The sequence below is a fragment of the Platalea leucorodia genome, assembly GCF_965183815.1.
Source record: "Platalea leucorodia genome assembly, chromosome: 5".
In the NCBI taxonomy this organism is placed as follows: domain Eukaryota; kingdom Metazoa; phylum Chordata; class Aves; order Pelecaniformes; family Threskiornithidae; genus Platalea; species Platalea leucorodia.
The window spans coordinates 28,303,332-28,327,892 of NC_138827.1; the positions used below are offsets into that span (position 1 = coordinate 28,303,332).

Below are 24,561 nucleotides of genomic sequence, written 5' to 3' on the forward strand. Positions count from 1 at the left end.
TCAAAGTACTTCTTATACTACTTACATAGCACATCTGAAATTCATGTCACCTTACATTTCTGATATTTTGCAATGTATTCAGCCCAGATCCTCATCAGGATAAAGTTATATATTTAGGAAAGTATTATTTTTGTGGCTTTTTTCTTTATTTTATTTCCAAATATTGCCTTAATTTTTGAAAGCTCTCTCCCACAACTACCCTGTGGAATGACATTATTTTTATTGTAATATTCTAACTTTAAACAAAGGTATGAGAATGTATAAATACCATTTATTTTTACTGCTTTTTTACTGTTACAAACAAGTTTTTTCAGTACTGCCTCCTGGAATTCATAATTGAGGAAAGGGATACATTATTTTATATTTTCATAGTTGCATTTCATAAAATAATTCCATATGTATATCAGTATAAGAAAAAAAAGCTTAGGAGAAATTGCAACCTGTAAGTCTTGTCTTCTAATTTATACTATGGAGGGCACTTAATTTTACCAGGGCAACAGATGAGCTTCAGGCACCAGCATTCTTCACTTGAAGTGAGAAATTGAGTTCCAAGAGTAAATAAAAACAAGATTGAAGGTTTAAATCCTCTGCTAGGCTTTTTGAACTTATATACTCATTAAATGTTTATTGGAGTGGTGGGATTACGAAGGATTTGGGTAGCTTCATCAACTGGTATATACTTAATCACTAAGTAAAACACTACATTTGATAGAGTGTTTCTCACGATGCCACACTCAATCCATCTTAATGAAAACCGCTTCAAACTGATTTAATTTGAGAGCACTTGGCAGCTTGAGTGCTCAGAGATCTTAGCCTTTTCTTGACAAATTCTCAACGCTGTCCAGAGCAGAAGGTGCACTCTACAGTTGAGGTCTAGTGAGACAGCCATCAGCTATGTTTTTAATCCATATTGTGGATACTTTTTCCCTCAAAAAAAATCCCATTATCTATGAACTTGAAGCCTTTTTGCAGAAATATTTTAATTTGGGTTATTTTAAGAAAATTAACTTATGTAAGAACATGTGTTTTAAGCACAGATTATGGGTTAAAATTCTTCTTAAGAAAATAGATGTTGTTCTGTTAAATCTTAATGTCTTGTCTTTTCATGTGTTGGAAAAGATGGTAATTCATAGTTATTTAAGAAAATGTTACTTGAAAAAGAAATGCCTTGTAAAAAAAAGTTCAGATGTTTGTCTGTTACCTATGTTTTGTTTAGCTTTTATTATCGTAGCTTTCATTTCAAGTCTGTAGATAGTGGTGTCGTTTAACCCCAGCCGGTAGCTAAGCACCACACAGCCACTCGCTCACTCCTCACCCCAGTGGGATGGGGGAGAGAATCGGAAAAGTAGAAGTGAGAAAACTCGTGGGTTGAGATAAAGACAGTTTAATAGGTAAAGCAAAAGCTGTGCACACAAGCAAAGCACAACAAGGAATTCATTCACTACTTCCCGTCGGCAGGCAGGTGTTCAGCCATCCCCAGGAAAGCAGGGCTCCATCACACCTAACGGTTACTTGGGAAGACAAACGCCATCGCTCCGAATGTCCCCCCCTTCCTTCTTCTTCTCTCAGCTTTATAGGCTGAGCCTGACATCACATGGTATGGGATACCCCTTCGGTCAGTTGGGGTCAGCTGTCCCAGCTGTGTCCCCTCCCAGCTTTTTGTGCACCCCCAGCCTCCTCGCTGGTGCAATGCTGTGAGAGGCAGAAAAGGCCTTGACTCTGTGTCAGCACTGCTGAGCAGTAACGAAAACATCCCTGTGTTATCAACACTGTTTTCAGCACAAATCCAAAACAGCCCTATACAAGCCAATATGGAAAAAATTAACTCTATCCCAGTCAAAACCAGCACAGATAGTTAAGATTAACATACATGATGGGTATCTTTTTTCCTTTAGAGCAACTGCTACCATGATAGTGCCAGTTCTGGGTAGGAGAGATGGAATGAGGTCAAATGTAGCTCTACTTTAAAACCTGTACATCTCTTTAGCACAAAAATACAATAGCCAAGATATAGAGCTTTGCCTTTAACAGACGGTGTCCTTGGTAATGAAATCCCGAGTTACCTTCTGCAGCCTGATAGTTAAGGGCATTGTGTGTTCATTTCCAAGTCTTATTGTATATATAACACAAGAAAATATTTTCTTTTTTTTTTTTTTTTAATTGGGTCAGGAAAAGAAAGAGAGACAAAGGTTTATTAAATTAACAAATAAGTTGTTCTTTCGTGAAAGTCTTTCTCTGCTTATTGTGCCAATTGGAAAAAAGCATTTCTCTGTTAAATGAGTTTATGAAGAACAAGCTTACTCTTGCTCTAGTAGCTGCACTACCATAGAAATAGCTAGACCTGATGCCATGGAAGAAATCTTATAATGGGCAGTTTTAAACAAGATGTTTGGGGGAGGTTTCTTTGCAACTGAAAGCAGTTTTTGGGCACCTTGTGTTCTGAAACATCAGGGGGTTTATCCTAACTTAGGGTGGTATTGTTATTAATACAGGATCTTAATTGCTATATTGAATCTCACTGAGCTATTTTCTTGAATAATACTAAAGTATTTTCTTTTATTGGAGCTTGTTTGCCTTTTCATTTTTATAGGTTGTTGCTACTTCTTTATTATGAGAAAGAATAAAGACATCTGCTTTACCTTTTCAGGAGCTCTCATCTTTATATACCTCTGTCAGATCACCTCCTGCTCCTCTCTCAACCTTTCTGTCCACTGACTTTTAATAAATATGTGAAACATCTCTCTTAGCACAGATTGGTATTGTCACCTCAATATATATTCCTGCATACTGAAAATGAACTATGTTCTTGTTCTCCTTGAATTCTTTCTTTTAGGTTCAATTTAGTGGCAGCACCATCCCTCTCACATATGGGTACTTTATTTCCTGAATACCTAGAAGAAAATATGCTCCTTCCATGATTTGGCATGTTCAAATAAAAGCTTTTTTTTTTTATTATTCCTGGCGGTAGCAGAATATTCCTTCATACAGGGCTTTCTGTAGTATCATTTTTATCTGTGTAACTCAGAAAACTGTCCCTTGTTATTATTTCTGCTAATTAAGTTCATGCTGAACTTCATACACAAGAAAGATTCACAGAGATAATGATTCTGATTTCTGTTAGAGCACATTATAGAAACAGCATTGACTACTCTCCAGTCTTCTTGTCTCAGGAGAGAAATTTAAAGTCTGTCTTTTAGATGCTACCTTGAGTAGAGAAGAGAGGTTGTTCTGAATCCCAGTTGCAGGACAGCTTTTTGGTTTAGTCTTAGTCATCTTTGTTTCCCCCATTTATTCCCTAAATACAACGGAGTGACGTCAAGGAGTACAGCTTCACCACCACCTTTTACTTTGACTCCAGGCACTTTTCAAATCAAGTCAAATTGCTAGTCCTACATTTTATAAGGGGCTTGATCATATTGTGTATCCTAGATGTGCTTTGAAAATGCATCTGTACTTGAGCTGCCTGAGGGTCCTAGATGGAGAAATTACTACTTCACAGATTCCGGTTAAACATAAATAACCTGAACACTAATCTACATGGTCTGGCTGAAACTGTAGAGGACAGGTATAGAAGTATAACTCGAGGTTCCTGGGAAGAGTAAAGCAGCTACACTATGGTAGATGTCAGTACATAAATTCCAGTTAAGTCCTGTGTTAGTCACCTACATTTTCTTTCCAGTCTTGCCTGATATGTGTGTGTGAGCATTTCTGCCCTTTCATTCTTAAATGAATTCTGAACTTGTGGATAATTATTGTTTAGAAATTTTTGTTCTAACATACCAGCTTAGTAGTCTCGCTGTGTTCCTATACACCCTTTATTCTGCTTCATCTTTCATATCTGAAAGATTAGTCCTGGGTATGGGTCTCTCTTCATCATTCTCTGTACTTTATATTAAATAATGAAAGTTTATTGAAATTGTTTGCCACACTCCTCCTCTTTCAAAGCCTATGGTTTGTAGATCTTGTTTGAGTTTGGTTTTAATTACTGGATATTCTTTGCATTATATAAGATATCACTACAAGTTCAATTGATTGAAACAGAGATACAACGGTATAATAAGATCAAATATTTGGAAGATGAAAGTAGACTAATTCAAGCTTAAAATAAAACCCTGCTTTACCTGTGAGAGTGGTTAGCCATTTGAACAGCTTACCGTGGTTCATATGGATTCTCCGTCACTGATAGTTTTTTGATACTAGACGTTTTACTGAAAGATAAAATTACTGAAAGATTAAATTAGGAATTAGCGTAGGGATATCTTATGACATGTATAATACAAAAGACCAGATCAGAACATTACAGGAATCATCTCACTCTCACTTTAGGAACCTGTGGGATACAGTTTAGTTCAGATCACCTTGGTGTTAGAGAAGGTTTGCATTCTGCTTAAGGAAAAAAGATTGTCCGTGATAGAGTAGCTGTGTCCAAGAAGGCTGATCATATGATCTCCAAGATCACCTGAGAGAGGTGGATCAAATTGTACACTTTGAAGGCTTAAAGATGTACAAATGTGTCCCTTTGTTCATTTAAATTAGATCTCACTACATAAAACCTGGAGGAAAAAATGAAGATTCGTTAGTCTACCAGCTTGAAAGAACATTCATGCCTCTAGCAGTTGTTACATTGTGAACATTTTGGTTTCAATTATTGCTTGAACTTGTGAACCTGAGATTCAAAAATAACCATTCAGGTCTGTGTTTTTGCTGATCCCTTATGACTGCATCACTATTCTCATTCTAGTTCATATTCTTCTGAGGTATCGAAGTTATTCATGTTATTAAGAACTGGCTCATGAAGATCTCTCATGAACTCTCTCATGAAGATCTGTGTTTCTTTCTGCCTCAGTGCCAACCCTTCCTTCATTTCTTCTAATTTTGTACAAAATGCATTAACTTTTCTGAAGTTCCAAAATGCAAAAATGGCCAGGTGGATGGCATAGCCATTTTGGTATGTAGGACAGATCTTTAATGTGTTTGTCTCATGTGTGGGATTGTTCGTGCATGTTAGATCTCTTGGTCAGGTGCATCAGTTTATGTGGCAGGAGGCTGCTGTTCTTCGGCTGATGTGGCAGAGGTTTCATGGTGCAAGGCTACAGCCGGGAGGACTGTGCCTCTCAGGGGCTGCCCTGTTGCAGTACAGGGTCCGTCTACAGCCCATGTTTCCTTCCAGGGTGCCACGTGCCAGGCATATTCCATCAACAGATCAAAATCAGGCAGGAGCGGCCTGCAGCATGTCACTGCAAATACATAGCGGTGGGTGTGAGGCAAGGGAGCAGAGGCACGGCTAACTGAGTCTCATGCGGTCTGCATGCAACAGAGGTTGCAGAAAAAAAATGCTTGAGGTCTGGATTTTTTAAAGTATTTAGATAGCCAAGATCCTGAAAACAGCACCTCTTTCTCGTGGCCCTTTTTCCTCTGAAATAAAATGACACTTGGAGCTTAGAGTTCAAGCTTTTAGGACCTTAAGTCTTATTGACATTGATCAGACTTACACTCCCGAGTATGTTTGTAAATCCAGGTCCCTTCTGAAAATTCCAGTGTATGACTGCCTGGTCTTCAGCATCCACCTACTGTGAAAAATACATCTCTTGATGGCTTAAGTTCCTGAAGTCCTTAAGGCCTTTGGAATTCCATCAGCTATTCAGTACTTAGAACCTTTTCAGTATCCTATACTTTCATAGGGACTAGTAAAAGTTCTTCCCCATCAGATTTTTTTTCTTGGGTAAAATTTTATGCTAAGCATGTAACTCCTGAGTCATTATATTTTTGAGAAATCCAACACAGAGCAGACTACTGCTCCATTAGTAGACTTCTTTTATGGAAGTCAAGACTGTTCAACAGTTTAGTAAGCCTTTTTTATTAGTATTGACTAAAAAATTCCCAGTATTAGTCATCATAGAATCCTAGAATTTACTCTGAGTTTTCAAAGACTTGAAATAAAAACAACAAAAACCTGCTTATAAATATATACTACCATGGGTTAGTAAAAAAAGAAAAAAGAAAAAAAAAACCAAAAACAAACCCAACAACAAACCACAAAACAACAGCAGCAACAACAAACTCCAAGCTGTGAGCCTTTTGCAATAATGCATTTTTCCAAGGAAAAAATATCCCTGACTTCCACTAAGATTTTTCAAAATCATGTTTTAGCACTTGCTACCTCTTTTCATTTGTCCTAGCAGTATGCCTATGCCTGACCTTAACATTTTGGATGAATTATCAGACACCAGTTCAGTCTTTTATATGTGATGGAGTTTAGTCTTTGCATGGTGAGATTTGTTGATGCAACAAAAATTACATTCACTTGTAAAGTAGCTCAGTGTAAACATCTATTGTGTACGTGCCTGTTCTGTTTACTAAAATTTGTCCCTAAATCTTTAAGCCTAAAACTGTACATATTTTGAAACATTCCGTTGTATGGAATCTCATATTTAACAGTTTCATGGGGTTGTTTCTTTGGAAGTAAAAGTGTTTCTCAAGAGCCTTTTTTTCTATCCACTCCCAGTGAAAAGAGGAGAGCAAAGCCATCCGCTTACCACAAAGCAGTGCCACCACAAAGGAAAGATTAAGGGTTTAGAGAGAGGTCAATGTGGGTTTTTCTCTAACTAAACACTTTCCTAAAGTTTCCTTGTGGAAAAAATAATGAAGTCATCTCAGAGTTTTTAAAGAATTTTTATTTCTTTTTCACCGTCTGCATTCGCTTGTCTTCTCAGCATGGATGTTTAATCTTTCTAGGCTTTGTGAATTGGTCCAAATGAATAAGTGGTGAGCTGTCTCTCTAGGAGCTAGAGGCTTATTCTAAGGCCCTAATCACTGAGTAAACACATCTTTGCCCTCCCTCTCTTACAACTGCTATATAATAGTCGAGATTCTAGCACAGTAACCTGGATATTGCAGGGATCGACGCTTTGAAATGCAGAATGGCTGATCCTTAAAAAAAGACAGTGCCTGATCTTCCCCTGCCTCTTTCTTCTTTTTAAATTAAATATCACCACAGAAATGCTGTTTTATTGCTTGATATTGTGCATCAGTGCCCTGGATTTTCAAGTTTAGTTTCAGTCAACATTGTTGGCTGCACTTATGTGGATCTCTGCATGTTGGGCTTATTAATGGCCCTTCCTGGCACATGTGTACGTGGTTCTGAAGAACATTTAAATTAAATTAGACAAACATTAATGCAAATTACTAATCCCTTTCCCAAAGTCTAATGTTCAAATGTATTCTTCTTTTTATAAACAGTCATTACGTTTTGTCCAAAACCAGCATATGAAGTGATAGCCATACAAGTTTTTTACAAAGACAGCTTGTCTCAAAATTGCATCCAATGTCTTGCTATATCAATACACATCAATATCTAGTGTTCAGTGTTACTTCTGATGAAGAGATTTGAAATTACTTTAAATAAAAGTCTGACAATAGCATTTACCATATTGTCTCAGCAAATATGTTCAAGTAGGATTTTAAAATAAAGTAAGTAATATATATGGGTATGGGGGAATGAAAGTTGTAATTTTCTGAATGGTATTTATAATTCATTGCATACCAGATATAGGATCATGGTCCTTAACTAGCTCATGGCTTCCCTATGTTTTTCTCAGTCTGCTTTCTATCTTTACGTACGCATAGACTGACTTTCCAAAAGGTGGTCTGAGAGTGTCGTGGGGACACAACACAGCTCTGTCCTGCTGGCAGTGAAGCTCAAATATTACTTGACAGGGTTTCAGAAGAACATGGCACGGAATATTTTGTTTCAAGGGGCCACAGACAACATCTAGTCTTTGCTAACATTGTAACTACGATGAGTATATCAGCGCTCACAAACCTAATGTGGGATTTGATCTATGTCTCCCGTACCCCTTCCATTGCATCTTACACATTCGCAGTACTGGGGCGGCTGCCTTGCTCCTCAGCTCCATGAGAGATGTAGCCAGCTGGGCCGGCACATGGCCTTTTGACCAGCTACACATCGACTTACGAAGTAGGTGAGAGGCTGATGTGCTCCCCACATCGTATGACTGGATGGTGAGCTGCCAAAACATCCAGCATGTAGGCATTGCAGGCTTTGGGACTGTAGGCAGCTGTATTGTTACTTACTCATTTTCCTCTTTATTTGGCTTACAGATGGGTTGATAACAATATACTCTAATTTTTTTAAGGTTGTTTATAATTGCTTTGTATTGTAGATGCTGTTGTGTCAAGAGATGTGTTCCTTGCTCAGGGAATTGTTCCAAATGTTATCTTTATTGGGCAGAAAGCCAAAAAAGTTCACTCATTTCTTAAGCTAAGTCTTAATAAGGGTTTTGTTTTTTATTCAAATGTTGTTATTTTCATGTTCTAAGCATATAATACATCGTGTTTTGGTACCCGAAATAAAATATTAGGAAGCATTGAGAAGATTTACAGATTTGGAGGGACGAGCCATTTGACTTGAAATGTACTGGGTTTTTTTCCCCTGTGTGTGCATGTTGAGATACTCGGCACCCTCAATAAACACCATAAGGTGTATTAACACAGAAATCTGCAGCAGTAATTTTAAATTACTAAATAGCCTCAGGAAGTTTTCACTGATCTTTTTTTGTGTCTTTTCAGAGAAAGCTTCTTGCTATCTACCTCCACCATGATGAAAGTGTACTAACCAACGTCTTCTGCTCACAAATGCTTTGTGCTGAATCTATTGTCTCCTATCTGAGTCAGAATTTCATAACCTGGGCATGGGACATGACAAAAGAAGCCAATAGAGCAAGGTAAGACTCTTTGGACTGTGAGTGAAGCAGCTTTTCTCTCAAGAAAGACCCTTACCTCTGTGTATCAAATCTTTTGTTGCTTGATATCTATTTGAACTAAAAACTTCATGCTTGTTCTTAGCTGATCAATAAAGCTGTGCTGGTTGACGTTCACTGAGAATTGGACCATCCTTGTTTTCATTACAAAGTGACTTCGTATTCCTATACAGGAAAAAATAGTTGAAGAAATTATTTCTTCTTCTTTTTTTTTTTTTTTCTTCCTCTTCCCAGTTTATTTTGCAAATGGTTCTAGGAACATGTCTTCACAGTTTTGCATTGCAGTGCCATAATATTATGTGACACTAATTGTATGTATGTAGGTGTAACTGCATTAGAACTGACTGGGATAATAACTACTCTTGTTAATGAAAATCTTATTAAAAAAATAACATTTGTGTGATAAATTAATATTAAAAACAGATTATGCAAAAAATTAGAAGCTTGCAATTCATATGAACTTTTTGGAATTACAATTTTCTTACAGAACATTCCTTTGATAATGTTCAGATATTTTGATAGGTTATAATATAATAAAAACTACCCTATGTCTTAGAGAGGCCATCATTTTGCTGATGAGTAAAGACATTAAAAAACTGTAGATTCCACCTCCTTCTACATCTTTTGTGTGTTAGCAACAAATTTTCTTATCTTTATATTAAGACCTCTCTTTCCTTTAGTTATTTATCAGTTGATCATAATCTATTGAAAATAATGATTTTATGATTATACTTATTATATTTAGAAATCAGACTTGTTTGGTTTTCTAACTTGGACCTTATTTCATCACCTTTATTTACACAGGAGACGACTGCTTGCCAGGATAATGTCTTGCATATATTACTATAATGAGAGTTATTCTAACTTTTGAACAAAAGATGCAACAGTCATTTGGGCTGGGATAACGTTGTCGCTTTTTTACACAATTCCATTGATTATTGAACAATGAAACGTACATATTTATGTTTCTTTCTCTTGTGGCTTGCTAGAATAGACCATTCATGCATTCCAATTCTTAAATATGTAAATTATAGTTAATATTTCTTTACTGAAAGTGGGCATGGAGAACAGAACAATCTCTTTTTCTAATACACTTTTTAAATGACACTTGTGTTTCACAGGAATTCCTCACTCGACCTTCTGCATTTTGTCATTGGATGAATCAGCAGCTATGTTCCTAGTTTAAGTTACTCTAGAGAAGAGTTAAAGCTTATGGAAAAAAGCAGTCACAAAAACAGATAAAAAGTTTTTTAAAAAAGAAAAGAGAGAGAGAGGAAAAAGAAACATCTAGGTTCTTTCATGGGACCAAATACATAGACTGGAAAGTTGCTTAACTCTTTTGGTATTGCCATTCATGGGCAGTAAGGAGCCTCCTCCTTTTCTTTTATCCCACAAGTTGGTGTAGAAGGAAACACTATTTCTAAACCATCTGTAGTGGCTAAGTTCAGTTGACTACCTGCTGTTCTATTGTTCGCTTTTCTATTTAATTCTCTAGTTTCTTTTATTTTACAATGACAAAAAATTGCAGTGTAGTTTCTTTTGAAAAACTGTGTTTGAGGGGTTTTTTATGACTGACGATCAACAGCCATGTAATTGCTTTGTTGTGTTTTACTAAAGAAATCTATTAAGTAGCACAACTTTGATACACTAGTAATAAGAGTTTGCAGGTTACAGAGACACCTGTGGTGACCAAAGCGACAGAAGCTGCTTATTAGAAAGAGCCTGTACAGCTGTGTCCTATTAACTCCTTATGACACTTCTTAAAACACAAAATAGAGGGCTTGTTTAAGGCTTTATAGCTATTCTCAATGAACATAGTCACCGATTGTGCAGTACGATAGGGTTTTTAAGCCTTCATTTTTTGCTTTCTATTAACAACAACAAAGAAACTGTCATATTAACAGTGAGGTCAAAAAATAATAAGGGGTAAACAAGGCATGCTGGCTGAAATTATTCTAATTTCTCATTTGTGTTTAGTGTCACATCCTGCTCCTTAAACTGTGATTTCTTCAGAGGGGGCATGATTCTTCCTTCTCCCTTCGGAAAGTGCCAATGCACTGTGGGCATTCCCATAAATAAATACTCGATTCCTCTGTTTAATTACTACCCTTCATTATGTGACACAACAACAGTGGTCTTGGAGCCCAGTCTGTTCTGTATCCCTATGAATACAGTTGCACGTAGATTTTTATTTGAATGGTGAGAGGACAACAGCAACAACAGAAGGAACTGCTTTTTGCATGCTGTTGTAGCCCCAGAGCAACTTATTTGTGCTGTTATAATTGTATTAGTGGAAAAGCCAGGGTGGGAAATCAAAGGAATCAGGCCCACTTTATTTTACAGCAATCAATAGGGACACCTCATTGTCAGTAGTAAAAGACAGGTTTTCAGTACTGTAGCATGGATAAATTCAAACATAGAAATACTTTCCTCACATAAGCCAAAAAATCTTCAGTATTCTGATATTTTTCTTGCTCTTTGCTTTCCTCTTTCTGACATCTATGGATATCATTCTGTTCCAAAACCAGTCTTAATAGTAGTTTCCTTTTTTCTCATTAATGAAATGGGGGTCCATCCTGAACACTGTAGAACAAAAACAGCTCCAAAACCTTGTCATTTTTCCTGATTTTTAGTATGTTTCTCGGTTGACACTGATGTAGGGATGTGCTCTGAATCCTGCGTTACTGTACACTAGCACTTTTCAGCTGGAATCTTTCAGTCTTGTTTTTCAACACCCATTGCAACAGAGTGAAGACTGTTCTGTAGGTAGGACTGGAAGTAAAACGCTGTGTGCAAGCACCAGGGTAACTGTTAGCAGTAGTGCAAAAGCATAAGCAATTACGACTTTGGGAGTCAGATTTTTTAAAATTTCTAACTACACACACCCAGGACTGTTACTTTGTCAAACTGAAGGAGAACTCTAGTTAGTACAGTTAATAGGATGTTTGTTTTGGCTTCCACAGCTTTTAATTGCCTCTGACATAAGCTTTGCAGGAAAGGGAGCAATTACATTGGGTAAGTGCTGCAAATTATGAATCTTTTCATTACTAGAATAAGAAAAGCATTCTAAAAGGGACAAAATAATATAATAAAATAATTAGGCTTCATTTAGGAAAAGAACGTGGTGGTTTTATAATACTGTTAAGGAATCTATGTGAAAGCTTTATCACCTGTAGTTTAGACTTTAGTTTAGTGAGCAACTTTTTGGAATATTCTTGTAATTTATCATAGAATCATAGAATACCAGGTTGGGAGGGACCTCGAGGATCATCTGGTCCAACCTTTCTAGCACAATCTAGATGAGATGGCCCAGCACCATGTCCAGCTGAGTCTTAAACGTGTTCAGCGTAGCGGAGTCAACCACTTATGCTATCCATGGTCAAAGGAGGGAAAAAACCCACAAAGCTACAGGTATATCTTTTACTTTCTTGTTATATTCCACTCAATTTGGGGTGAATCATGAGCTTAAAAAAACCATTGTTTCCTTTCCTTTGCTTGCTATGGAGATTTGCTACCATGCCACTCCAAACAGCAGAAATACGCTTATGGGAAGTGTCAGGGCAGTAGCAGTGGTGCTTGATAGCAGTGGTGTTGACAATTCTGGCCCTACCTTTTGGTCCGAGCACGTGGCTGCAGCAGCTCACCAGCTGCGTTGGGCCATGGCATAGGCTAAGCAATTCCTCAGGTTTCCAGAGAGGTTATGGGATTAGATAAGCAGGAGAGCCAGACATGAGCAGCTATAGTTCTGGCACTTTCTGACTTCAAAGAGTTGACTAAATACCATTATTCTAATATAATTATGTGCATGCGTATGGGAGGTGTGTGTATATATATATATATATATGTATGCAAGCACATGCCTAACTATTTTTGTTAATTCATTAATATACATTAATATAATATATTTGAATCCGGGACAGCTATATAGTGAATATATATACATACATATATACCTGCACATGCACACATACCCTTGTGTTTGTACACACAGCATTTACAAACATAGATTATGCATAATATTAACAGATTTCCAATGTACATGTTTGCCAAGCAAAGCAATGCCAAAACCATAAAACAGTGACTCGAATGTCTGTAGCAGCTTTTTAGCTTTTGATATCATTGCCCTTGGGCGCTGTATTTCAAGGTGTTGCCAACTCCTCTCAGCTCTGATGACAGGTACTTGTTAGTTTTAATGTTCAAATGATAGTTTTTCACTTTGCTTAAGCTTAGGAAAGAGTTAATTGACTAAAGTGCTTCTCAGCAGCAGGTTGTCTTCACCTGCAATTTCCGTCATCAAGTAATTAGCCATATTCACAGTTGCTGACCCTTAATACTAACCTACTGAATGATGCATGCCTGGATGAAGACCAGTTGACCATATTACTCCAGCTCCCCAATCCTATTTGATCCTTCAGCAAATATATTGCAGGTGTGGGGTCTGTGAGAGCTGGACTTGGTGAGTTAATTTCTCCCTGCCTCTTCAGGAGTGACCGTAGATTCTGTATATGTTGCTTGCAAAACTGTTGGACGTGTTCTTTGGGCACTAAATCCTTAACAGGTTTCACAGAACAGTGTGAAAACCTTTTCTATTGTATTTTGCAATATTTTATTTAATTTACTTGAATAGCAATACAGTGCCAGTCAATAAAAACAGGTCAAAAGTCTAATTAATGTTTTAAAAATAAAGGTTCTCAAACACCAGACGAGTTCGTCATTTTCTGTATGGTTTGTTTTGAGGAGGAAGAGGAAAGAAGGTGAGGAGGGAACCCTTCTGTTCCATGATTACATCCCACCCGCTCATTTTCTCCTTTTCTCCTTTGCTTTTGATTTTAGTGGCTTTCTTAACAGAATGTCAAGATCAATTTGCAGCATGGTTTAACTCAAGGTTTGCATTCTGCCAGCAGCGATTGTCCTAACGAACAATGCCGTGTGTTCTTGTAACTTCAGAAGCTTTTAGAAGGCTCATGGCAAGGGCAGCATCTAATGACTTTATTAGTGTAGGGTTTCAAAATGGGCTCGGTAATTGTTCACATCTCTTTGTCATCTAGTCATAATTACTGCATAGTATTGTTCGGGGTTGGACTTGTGAATAGTTTCCTAATAGCACTGAAATGAAGAAAAAAGGAAAAGGATAAAAGGTGATTGTCTCTTTAGATGGAGAACAAAACAGCCTGTATATAGATGATGGCTAAACTGTTTATTATATACCCACCAGAAAAGGTAAACTATCCCTGCTTAAATATTTATATACTTCAAGGTAATTTCATGTTAGTAGTCTAAAAATGTCCAAATTTGGAAAACTAAAAACCAGCAGAGAATGCATTTTAATCTGATCGTGATTAGTAAGATATGGATGTCTCTGTAATATTCAGCTAAAAATAGAAAGTAGTCTCTCTGTTGATGTGATTAAGGTTTTCAGTGCATCATTTTATATGCCTATAGCAATGCTTTAAGGTCACCTGAAAAAAAAAAAATTAAAACCACAGGAATTATAAGTCCCCACTATAAAACTAAATCCTAAAGCAAGTTCTATCCCACTGTACTCAAACTACAGCATAGTTTATTAAGCTTGTTGAACAGAAGAGGTGAAAGAACAAAACTCTGTCCTGTGCAAAAGAGGTGAAGGCATAAGAACAGGTAGTCAAGACAGACTTGTTGGGCTGCTTTGAGGAAGGAGAAAGAAGTCATTCATAGGTCCATCTAAATACAGGAGTCCACAACTGCACCAGTGAAGTCTAATGCTGGATGGAACTGAGGCTGTAGAGAAATTCAGATGCATCTATGTATTTAAGTCAACCTTCAGAAGAAATCATTGAGCTGGCAGAGTCAGAATCATTTGTACCAAAATGCAGCTGAAAGGCGTGAATGAATCTCTTTGGTACTGCCGGGTGCGCAATCGGGACAAAGCTCTCTGCAGAAGCGCAGGTGCCCATCCTCTTCCTTTAGGTTAGAATGACTCTGCTTTGACCTCTGTGCTCTCCTTTTTGTCACCGTTCTGACTGTCTGTGGGTCTCAGAGAGCTGCAAATAACGGTGTTCAGTCCATGCTTGGCCAGAAGTTTCAACTGTACCTGCGTCTGTACAGCGTTCAACTGTACCTGATCTTTGGTGTGAGGGAGGTTTTTCAGTGTTTCTCCATAACCAGTTCCAGTACTTGACTTTCACTGCCTTTAGGCAGCTCACACTAATATTTAACCAAAGTTTCTCTCGCAGCAATCAATGACAATTGTATCTTGGTCCACTCAGTAGACAATGAGGTATTGTCTTCCTTTCTGCTGTTGTGTTCTTTGGACTTAAATGGTGCTATTTTTTTCCTGCAGTTTTCTTAGACTAAGCAACCATGATTCCTTCAGCCTTTCCTTGTAGTTCCTTTTGTAGACATTTCTTACTGCAACCTTCATGTGGCCCTTCTGTAATTGGTCCACACCTTTACTGATGCACTGTGCCTAAAACTGCCTTCTCAGTGCTAAATACAGAAAGAGAATTATTTCATGTTGTACAAACCATGCTTCTGTTTACTCACCCCAATACGATGCTCGTCTTCTGCACATCATGACTTCTCTTCTTCCCTTACTACTTGATTCTTATTCTGTACTTGTGCAATTGTTCCTCCTACTCGGAGACTTTCATTGACCTTGTCGAATTGCATTTTACTTGTCCAGGACCTTTCTCCAATTTGTGAATATTTATCTGAATTCTTTGACTGACTTCCAATGTGCTTGTAGCTTCCCCCACTTTACTAACATCTATAAAGTAACTAAACATACACTCTGTTCTTATCCAGGTTATTATTAAATCTACCTGTAGCAAGCCTTGGATATTCTTTAGCAAATCATATATTACATGCCTTTCTAATATGATAGGCAATAATCAAAGCTACCACTGATATGCAAGCACATCTTGTGTTTTCCATTTTTAGTACAGCGTTTTAGCAAGGGGTCCAGGTATATTTTATTTATACTTTTACCAATGATTTTGTCTGGTGTCCAGTGGTATCCGAAAGGATGGATTAATGAGTTTCTAGAGGGATGTGTTTTAGACTAAACGGGGTTATAAAGTATTTACCTAATCTGTTTGAACCTTGCAGGATGAAATTAGATCTTCCATGTTTTATGAAGAGATAGATAACCCACTCATCTAGGCTTTACTCTCGCATAAAGAAAAAGTGGATAAAATAATGCTTTTTACATCTAAATCCCTGGATATTTAACGTGTGGATACTAAAGAGGATATCCACATCATTTCATTCACACTGCTTTATATATCCGTAAACCATGCCTTGTATCTGTTGCTCATTCGCCTTTGTGTTTGAGTCAACAGTTATCACCCTACCAATGTGGGTAAGGCAATAACTCTGTATTATGGAGACTATGGATAGCAAGCTTATTTTAATACGCCATTTCATGAGCTCAGCTTTTACTTTTTTAAAAGATGTAAATACCTAATTCAAAAATGTTATTTTTACATTAACATTTTAATGAGTCTTATGTTGACTTTGCACAGTATATAATTATTAAAAATAATCAGAAATCTTGCATATTTAATATTCATCATTGTTTTCTTCATGCTCAAGAAAGAAGTTACATTTTTTTCACAGACATTTCTGAAGTTTTAAAGTTTCTTAACGTAAGATTGGCCTTGCGAAGTATTTGACCATAAATAAATCACACTTTTTTGGCCCAAAATTATTCCAGTTGTGGACTGAACACCGGTTCAGACTGAAAGGGACTAGATATTTTAGAAGAGGTTATCAGATTTTGTCCTGCTGCTGCTTTTTGAGCAGGACTTTCAGGCTGAGATGATATAGCAAAAAACATCTCCAGTGCAGCCTTTCTGTGAAAAAGTCCTTTGCAAGAAGCATACTAGGCACCATGTGCCAAAGGGCCTAATTTTAGGAAGAACTTTTCCAAGGTTTTCCCACCAGTGTGTAAAAATTAAAAGTAACTATAGGAATACTTATATGAGTAAGACTGTAATAAATAACCAGATCTCTGTTATTTATGTTGGTACAAAAATAAGGAAAAAATTATCTAAAATCCTCTGCAATTGTTTATTTTAATACATTTTGTCCATACATTTAAAAGCAGAGTTCTCTCTGTATGGAAGAGAATTTGCCCTTCAGTGCCCTAGACAGATTTGCTAATACAATTATTAATTAATGTTAAGGTGCTGGGGAGAGTTTAAGAAAAGCAAAAAACAAAGGAGAGCTTTCAATTTTTGTTTGAACATACAAAAACATTCAAAATGTAGCATCAGGTGTCCCTCTTTGCACATTCCAGGAGTACGCTGCAATGTACCATATGCAGCTTGCTCTGCATTAGTTTGCTTCTGCAGATTTACTTGATAAACAAAAAAGAGCTAGAATTAGCATTTTAGATTTGGTTACTCTTTCTGCAACTATACTATGCCATGACTGCTTGACATTTTTATTTTATTCGTAATGTCTTGAGAAGATAGATGAATTTGGGGATGTATGCAGAGCTATTTGTCCTATCAGATTGTATCATCAATTTGATTCCAGTAGGTAACTGAAAATTGATACCACAATGGAGGACAGGCATCGAGTAGTTAATATTTGGTTTCGGTGATGACTGGTAGGTGGTTTCCGTGTCTTTCAAAGCCGTGCCAGTTGCCACTTTTCTGAGTGGAAAGAGAAAGGAGACTGAATTCCTCTGCTCTTTGAGAGTCCTTCTGCTGGATCAAGGCCAAGGGCAGCAGGCAGCGGAGCTGCTTTGCGCTGTGATTTTTAATGGAAATGCAGAGGACTTTTATTGCTCATTATCATCAATTCTTTGCTAAGTTCTTCCTTTAATTCCTCTTCAGTTCTTTGTTAAATTCTTCCTCTACTAGGTAAGAGTAAGAATCACTTTGAACCAGTTCACATTGGGAAATAGAACATGACAGTTTGGGAGCTGACGAACATCTCTGCCTTATGCTCCCTTTAGGGACTGGGCACCAGGCATGCTCTTAGCTTACTAAATTGTTTAAATTGAAATAGTAAAGGAATATTTACATTTTTCTAAAGTATTTAACATCACAGCTTTTTTGTTTGTTTGTCCACATTCGTGGTGTGGTAAGGAGGGATCTTGCGTAATCACGGATCCAAACTTGACTGCAGTAGATCCCATCCATATGAATAACAAAAATGTGAAACAACATAATACATGAGCAGGAGATACATAAAGAAACAATGAGATAATACCAGTTATTCGAATGATAAAACACCTCCCGTAGGGAACAGCTGCCATCTCCCACCTAGGGACTGGCTTTCTCCTTTGGGCTCCCCCCCCCCCAAAGGCAATACATATTTTTGTGGTGTAAATAGGTATCATATAGATCAAAAGCTTTCCAGAGATCAAAAAATATTGAGCTCTGAGATCAACACTTTTGATGATCAGCACTTTGGCCAGAGGTGGCCAATTTTGTTGTTAAAAATTAAAAGCTGCGCGTTCTCACAAAAACATATTATTGCTAAACCCCAGCATTTACAAAGTTCTACATAGCATATCTGAGATCAGGAGCTATGGTAGACCACAGACTTAAGTTGTAATAAGTATTCCCTTTGGTTTTGAGACTCAGTAATATTTTAAACTTTTTTCAGTAGATTTTTAAAGGTGTTATTTTTTCATAATTGCCTTCTAGGTGCTTTTTTTAAGTAATGTTAAATAAATTCCATTTTATGATAAAATTACAAAACGGTTATGCCAGGAGTGTATTTTAACATAATGTGTCACATATTAGCTGGTAGGGAACGATAACGTTCTTCTCTGGGAAACTAATGTGCTACAAACTTGGTAACTCTTCGCACAGGTTATGCACATGGAGGGATAACTGCTGTGCAGTGATCAGCAGCCCCCCAAATTAACATCTTCATTTCACTAGAATAATTTTTCCTGTGTGCTGCTTTTAGCTAAGGAGTGAACTATGTCTAAGAATTAATACCTGTTCAATCTACATTTAAAAAAATGAGTTTGTAATTTTTTTAGGGTTTGTTTCTGTGTTTGTCAAGCCATGCTCAGTGTCCATGTATATTCTGTAGCTTTAATAACTGCTGGTTTCATTGCTAGCCAGTCATGAAAGAAGTAAAGAAACGATGCTGTCTGCCAAAACTATTACTTTTCTTGATGAACTTTATTCTTGTATCTTTCGAGACTTTTTTTTTTTTAACGGATTTTTCCTTCATAAATGTTTTTTTGCCTTTCTCATACTTCTCCCTCCTTGAATATTTTTGTAATTTAAAAATAAAAGGACTAGTAGGGTGCCATTTGCCCTCCCTTTCTGGCAGCCTTCCTCTATTTCCACTTTTGGTTGGAGATCACAGTAATCCAGCGTGTTGTGGAAAACAGTTCTCCCCGGAGGGACATCTGGCTCTTTGATGCACTCCACAGGCAGTTCTCTTGGCAGCTCTGGAGATGCCACTGAAAGATCTGGCACACTTCTCTTCAGATGAAAGTAAGAAAATCCCTTGTTAGTGATGTGCAGAGTAAGATGCTGGTTATTGCATCAAATTGTTTTGGTCCTACTCACATACTTCTGACAGTAAATATTAGCACAGAGGGGATTTTTTTTTTTTTTCCTGGATATGAATGTGAAAGAAAGTAAAAAGATCTGCAAGTATGGAATCAGTAAAGGCAGAAAAGGAAAAATAATGCAAAATTAGTTAAGTAGTTGCAAAATCTATTAAAAGACGTGAGGAAAAACTGAATGGGGATCATGGATAAAAATTTAATTCCTACCCATCTAGTAAAATGAAAAGAAGAGACATTACGAGTAATTGCTGAGCACTTATGACTGACCTGGCGAAGAGCATGTGTGTGAGTGAATAATCGCTGGTGAACAGGAGTTACACTGTGTAGGCGTTGGAGATTGCTGCTGTTATCTCTTTATTCAGTGTCACATCATTTGACTGCCTTCACATTTTTGTTGGCTTTACTACATTTTAGTTCAACAGGCAAGTGGGGTCTTACTTGGTTCCAAAGGGCAGAATCTATTTTGATGGATCGTGTTAGTGAGAAGAGTTTCTCGTGTGTATTTGCTCTGCTCTGAAGATACGCATTGATAACCACCAGCTGGTCATTCATCCCCCACGAACATCCTCATCGCAGCTGCCCATGCTGCAATCTGGACATTCGTTATTCAAAGTTGGAAGTGCTGGGAAGGAGTTGTTTCTCACTCCTCCCCCAAGGAAGACAAAGGCTGCCTGATGGCAGCGGTGGCAAATCTGTGGCATTCGGGTCAGAATTGGCATGTGCTGCTCTTGCAACTGGTACGTGAGCGAGCTGGCCACTCTCCCTGCAAGCTGAGCAGATTGCAACAGCAGCAGTGGAAGGGAGGAGATTTGCAAGGGCAGGGCGGATGGCACCAGGGGCTTTAAGAAGTGGTCCCAAGGAAAAAAAAAAAAAAAAAAAAAAAAACAAACATGATGGGAGATGCTGGCATCTGGCACCTGTTCTGCTGTTACTCAACCAAGAAAGTATGTGTACCCTTACAACAGCCTGTCATGACATGCCATCTTCTGAAGCCAGGGAGCTGAAACCTGTTCCCAGCCTTGATTATAGAGGACCTCGAGGTATCATAGTCTGTTAGGTTTTATGTAATCAGCTAGAAGTTCCATGTATAAAAATTCATCTGCTGGAAAAAAAAAAATTAGGAGATCTTTTAATATACTGAAATACCTACTTCATTCAGAATTCTCTGCATACAAAATCCATACCTATAAAAGCGTAGTTTGAGACTGAGTTATGAGTTGACTAAATACAGAATTAATTAAAAACAACAAAACCAAACCAAACCAAAACAAACCACACCAACACCTTTGACTAATACAACTAGTATTGTAATAGTCTCTGAGTTTCGTTCCTTCTAGCAGTATTCTCTCCAGCACTTTTTCACCTCCAGTTAAATATTTTGTTTTCACATGAAACTTGAGTGCTTTTCTTCCATGGTGTGTTGAAGACTGTTAAACAGTTTTAATAACCAAGTTTCAGGAATTCAGTTTAATTGACCCCTGTCTTTATTACTTTCAGGAGTGAAACCTTGAGTGCACATAAGTCATTTTGCCATGAAAGATTACCACTGACTTCTGTGAGGCCAAGATTTCACTTACGTATTCCTACCTTGAAAAGCAAAAATCAAAAAAACATTATGTAGCTTAAGAGTTTATATGTCCAGACTTTATGGACACTTTATCTTATCTTTACCAAATGGTATGTCTCTACATAGCTATTTCTGATATAGCAGTCCCTATTTGGCATTTTTTGACATTGTCTTTCTGTGTGATTGTTCTGAATTGCAAAAGACAGAGAATCAAGGAAGCAAGGAAAGGTATTTGCTAGTAACATTTATGGCTTCGAAATACTCGCTAGCTACCCCTGCTCATTGCCTTCCATCCAGCTATGGCCATAGTTATACTACAAATTGTCTCTGAGGAGGTGGGTTTTTTTTATACTTCAGGTGCCTCAAACAAGCCCAGTGTTGTACTCATCAGGCTTATCAATTTTTAGCCATTTTATTAGATACAATATGTATTGATTAAAAAAAACTACGATTTTGAATCTTTTCAGTATCTTTGAGAAGAAACGACTTGGAGCGCTTGACATTTTAATGCAGTTTGTCTTTTCAAATAGATTTGGCTTCTAATGCATGTGACAACAGGACTTTGCTCTTCAGTTAGAGCATACATTTCAGAGTAGTTGTTACCTAAAATATTATCATAAGGCATAAGAAAACACACGATTTAAGTTGCCTTTCATGAACATAATTAAGAATTAATAAGCCTGTACCAGTGGCTAGTCCTCAGAATTTCCACTGTTTTGCCTTTTGTGACCCGTGTTATTAAAAGTCCATTATTTTTACAGACTTTATTAAATTGGATCTTATTAAAGCATTCTATATTTGCATTTGGTCTTTCATAATTCATTATTATTATGACATTTACTTTTTACCATCAGATCTGAAAACATATCATAAGCTACCCTTTTCTCTTGAAAGAAATGCTAATTTCAAACAGTCCTCTAATGGAAGAGAAAAGCTTTATCAGTTTTTTCATTTATTCAAGATCGTGTTAAGAATACTAATGCTAGACTTCTGTATGCTAATATCTGAGAGCTTTTTTGGTCAAAAGCTTAGAATTATTGTTTTTAGACCACACTGTGAAGTATGTCACTGGCAGGGCACTAGTACAAAAGAAAATACAATTCTGAAGTACCACGTTTTAATTCTATGACTGATAAAAACAATTTCTTGATCTTTCATTATTAAATTATGCTTTCGTATGAAATTATACTATTTTTATACTTCGTCATGTTTACTAGATTACGGCTCTACTTAGTTTCTCTTTAGAAGTTTCTAACAATTGATTTAGCATGAATATTTAGTGGGAGTTAGTTTTGAATTATAGCCTGCAGAATAGTGTAACAAGAAATAGAATTCTCCATCAAATAAATCGCTGTCTCAACCAGTTATTGTTTTGATTTAGACAAGTTGAGATCTATCATATTTGTAAATATTCTCATAATTTCATCATAAAAAGGAAGAAAGAGCTCTAGAATTGAATGCAGAAGCCTGGATGTTAAACAGTAGATAACACTCAGTTAAACTGCTGAATTTAGCATAATTTTTTTTTAACTAACTTCAAAAACATCTCTACAATGTTAACTATTTTTTTCCCCACATAGGTTTCTGACGATGTGCACTAGACACTTCGGGAGTGTTGTAGCCCAAACAATTCGAACTCAGAAGACAGACCAGTTTCCACTTTTCCTTATTATTATGGGAAAACGATCATCTAATGAAGTATTGAATGTAATACAAGGTACAGTTCTCACTTTATATTAAAAGTAATTCTTATGTGAGTATTGAAACGGTTAGAAGACATCTTTGCTAACCGTTTCTAAGATGTTCAGAATATGAATTTATTTCACACAAGAAACTTTCAGTTGCCATGGTGTAAATAACTACTAGTCATAAATGTGTTAATTAACATAGTATTAGAGATTGAAGTTGCCATGACTGTAGTAAAATCATAGGTTAAGTTTTTCACGTTTTTTTAAAGTAGAAGCCAAATCTCCTAAATAAGGAGCTACACTTAGTTTTCCAAATTTACATCCATTCCAATTACTGATTTCCAAAAGATTTTGGCTGCACTTTTTGTGTAGTGCCAGAATGTGTTTAGTTCTCTGTGTGTAGTTCCTTGTTAACATGTGGACTCCTGTTGCATGTAATGGGCTAATATTTGAACATGAGTTGCTTTTTCAGACCTGCCTGCAGTGTTGAGACCTCAAATCAGATAAGAATTTTAAGTTGCTAATATAATCTCACATAAATGAAGCTTTCTGGCTTACATGAGCAGTTCTTTCTGGCATAACCATTCCTCTGATTTCACTGACAGCAAGATGACTTAGATCTGGAGTGATGCCCTTTGACTGCTGTTCTCAGTAACTCTTCAAATTAAAATACATCGAAGAATGGCTGCCTCTCATTTCTTCTGCTTTCTCCGCAAGTTTGCCTTCATGACACTGTGTCCTCATTTATTTATTGCTTATAGCTTGCGATCTTTATTCTGATCTCCTTATTTTCCTGAGGAAGTTCAGCCTTAGGAAATACTGCCTTTTGCAGACAGCATTACTGTTTCTTTCTGCATATGGGATTAATCATTTTCTTGAGGAATCCGCATTGCTCCTTCCTATGGCCAAAATTGTGAATTTTGCATGGATTTTGTCTTCTTAGTGCAAGGTACAGCATAACACTAATTCATGGTACTTCTGTCACTTAGAAAACTTACTTCATACAAATAACCTTATAAACAGATTTTCTTGTTTTTATAACTCTGCAGCATAGTTCAGTATGTGTATAACTTTAAGCAACTGTGTTATCCCACTGAAATCAGTGGTGCTTAGCGGCTTAAATTACTTAACTGTTTTAGCAACTTGGTGACTCAAAGTCATAATATAATGCGGCTTTGTATTATAAAATAATCCAAACTATTTCATTGCTTTCATTAAGTTTTAATGATTTTTCAGGTTTTCTGCAAACGGTCTTGTGAACTATACTAAACTAAACTGGTGATCTATTGCAGCCTTACTTAAATTTATCTTTTAACAAAAATCAAGCGTGCTGTGCTTGTTATTTTCCCATGAATTGGGACACTGGTATCTTTTAACAATATGCCCTCAAATGAATGGTAGTCTCTGAACTCATGCGTGTTGTAGCATGCGGGATAACATTTTCTGCTAAGGTAGCAAATGCTAGAAACAGGAACAATGAGGGCTTTTCAGGGCTGGGTGAGAAGGCATGTTTACAGAAGAGATACAACAATATAGAAACTTAAGTCCCAGTGGCGTTTATTGAAATGCAGACTCTCTAAGTTTGCTTTCAATTTTTATTTTTTCCTGGGGTTAGAAACTATGGGGACAGTTTTGTTTTCTTTAGTGGTACTGTGGCTTCTGGTTAGTTTACGCCTTTTAAAATTTTGACCAGCATCACCAATATAAATCTAGCTCTTGTTGGTATTGTCCTGCAAATGTCCAAAGACTGTTTAGGTTGGCAGGTGTTAAGAGTTCATAGTTTTAGACCATTTCTCGTGGTCTAAGACCTTTTAACTAGTGTGACAAGTGGCTATAATGGGTGGGCTAGTCTTCAGTTTAAGAAGACAAAGAAAAGACTGAGTGCATCTTAGTAGGAAATTAAACTTATCTTGCAATCTTACTGAAGACTGGAGGCACACTGGTAGAAAAATGTGAGGAGGTATCTATTTTCCTATGCATGTGCTCTATGTCTTGATA

At 37.0% G+C, this 24,561-nt stretch overlaps 1 protein-coding gene across 4 annotated transcripts in view; it reads left to right on the forward strand.

Annotated features, from left to right (window-relative positions):
* The window catches only part of FAF1 (Fas associated factor 1), a 179,971-nt gene that overhangs the window by 123,658 nt on the left and 31,752 nt on the right, over positions 1-24,561 (forward strand). For 3 of the 4 annotated variants that reach the window (XM_082312725.1, XM_082312727.1, XM_082312726.1), the window contains 2 exons: positions 8,590-8,744; positions 22,456-22,592. In XM_082312725.1, coding sequence (XP_082168851.1) covers positions 8,590-8,744; positions 22,456-22,592 — 292 coding nt within the window. Of the gene's footprint in view, positions 1-8,589; positions 8,745-9,901; positions 13,379-22,455; positions 22,593-24,561 lie in introns of those variants that run through there. The other variant, XM_082312728.1, reaches the window with a different exon arrangement.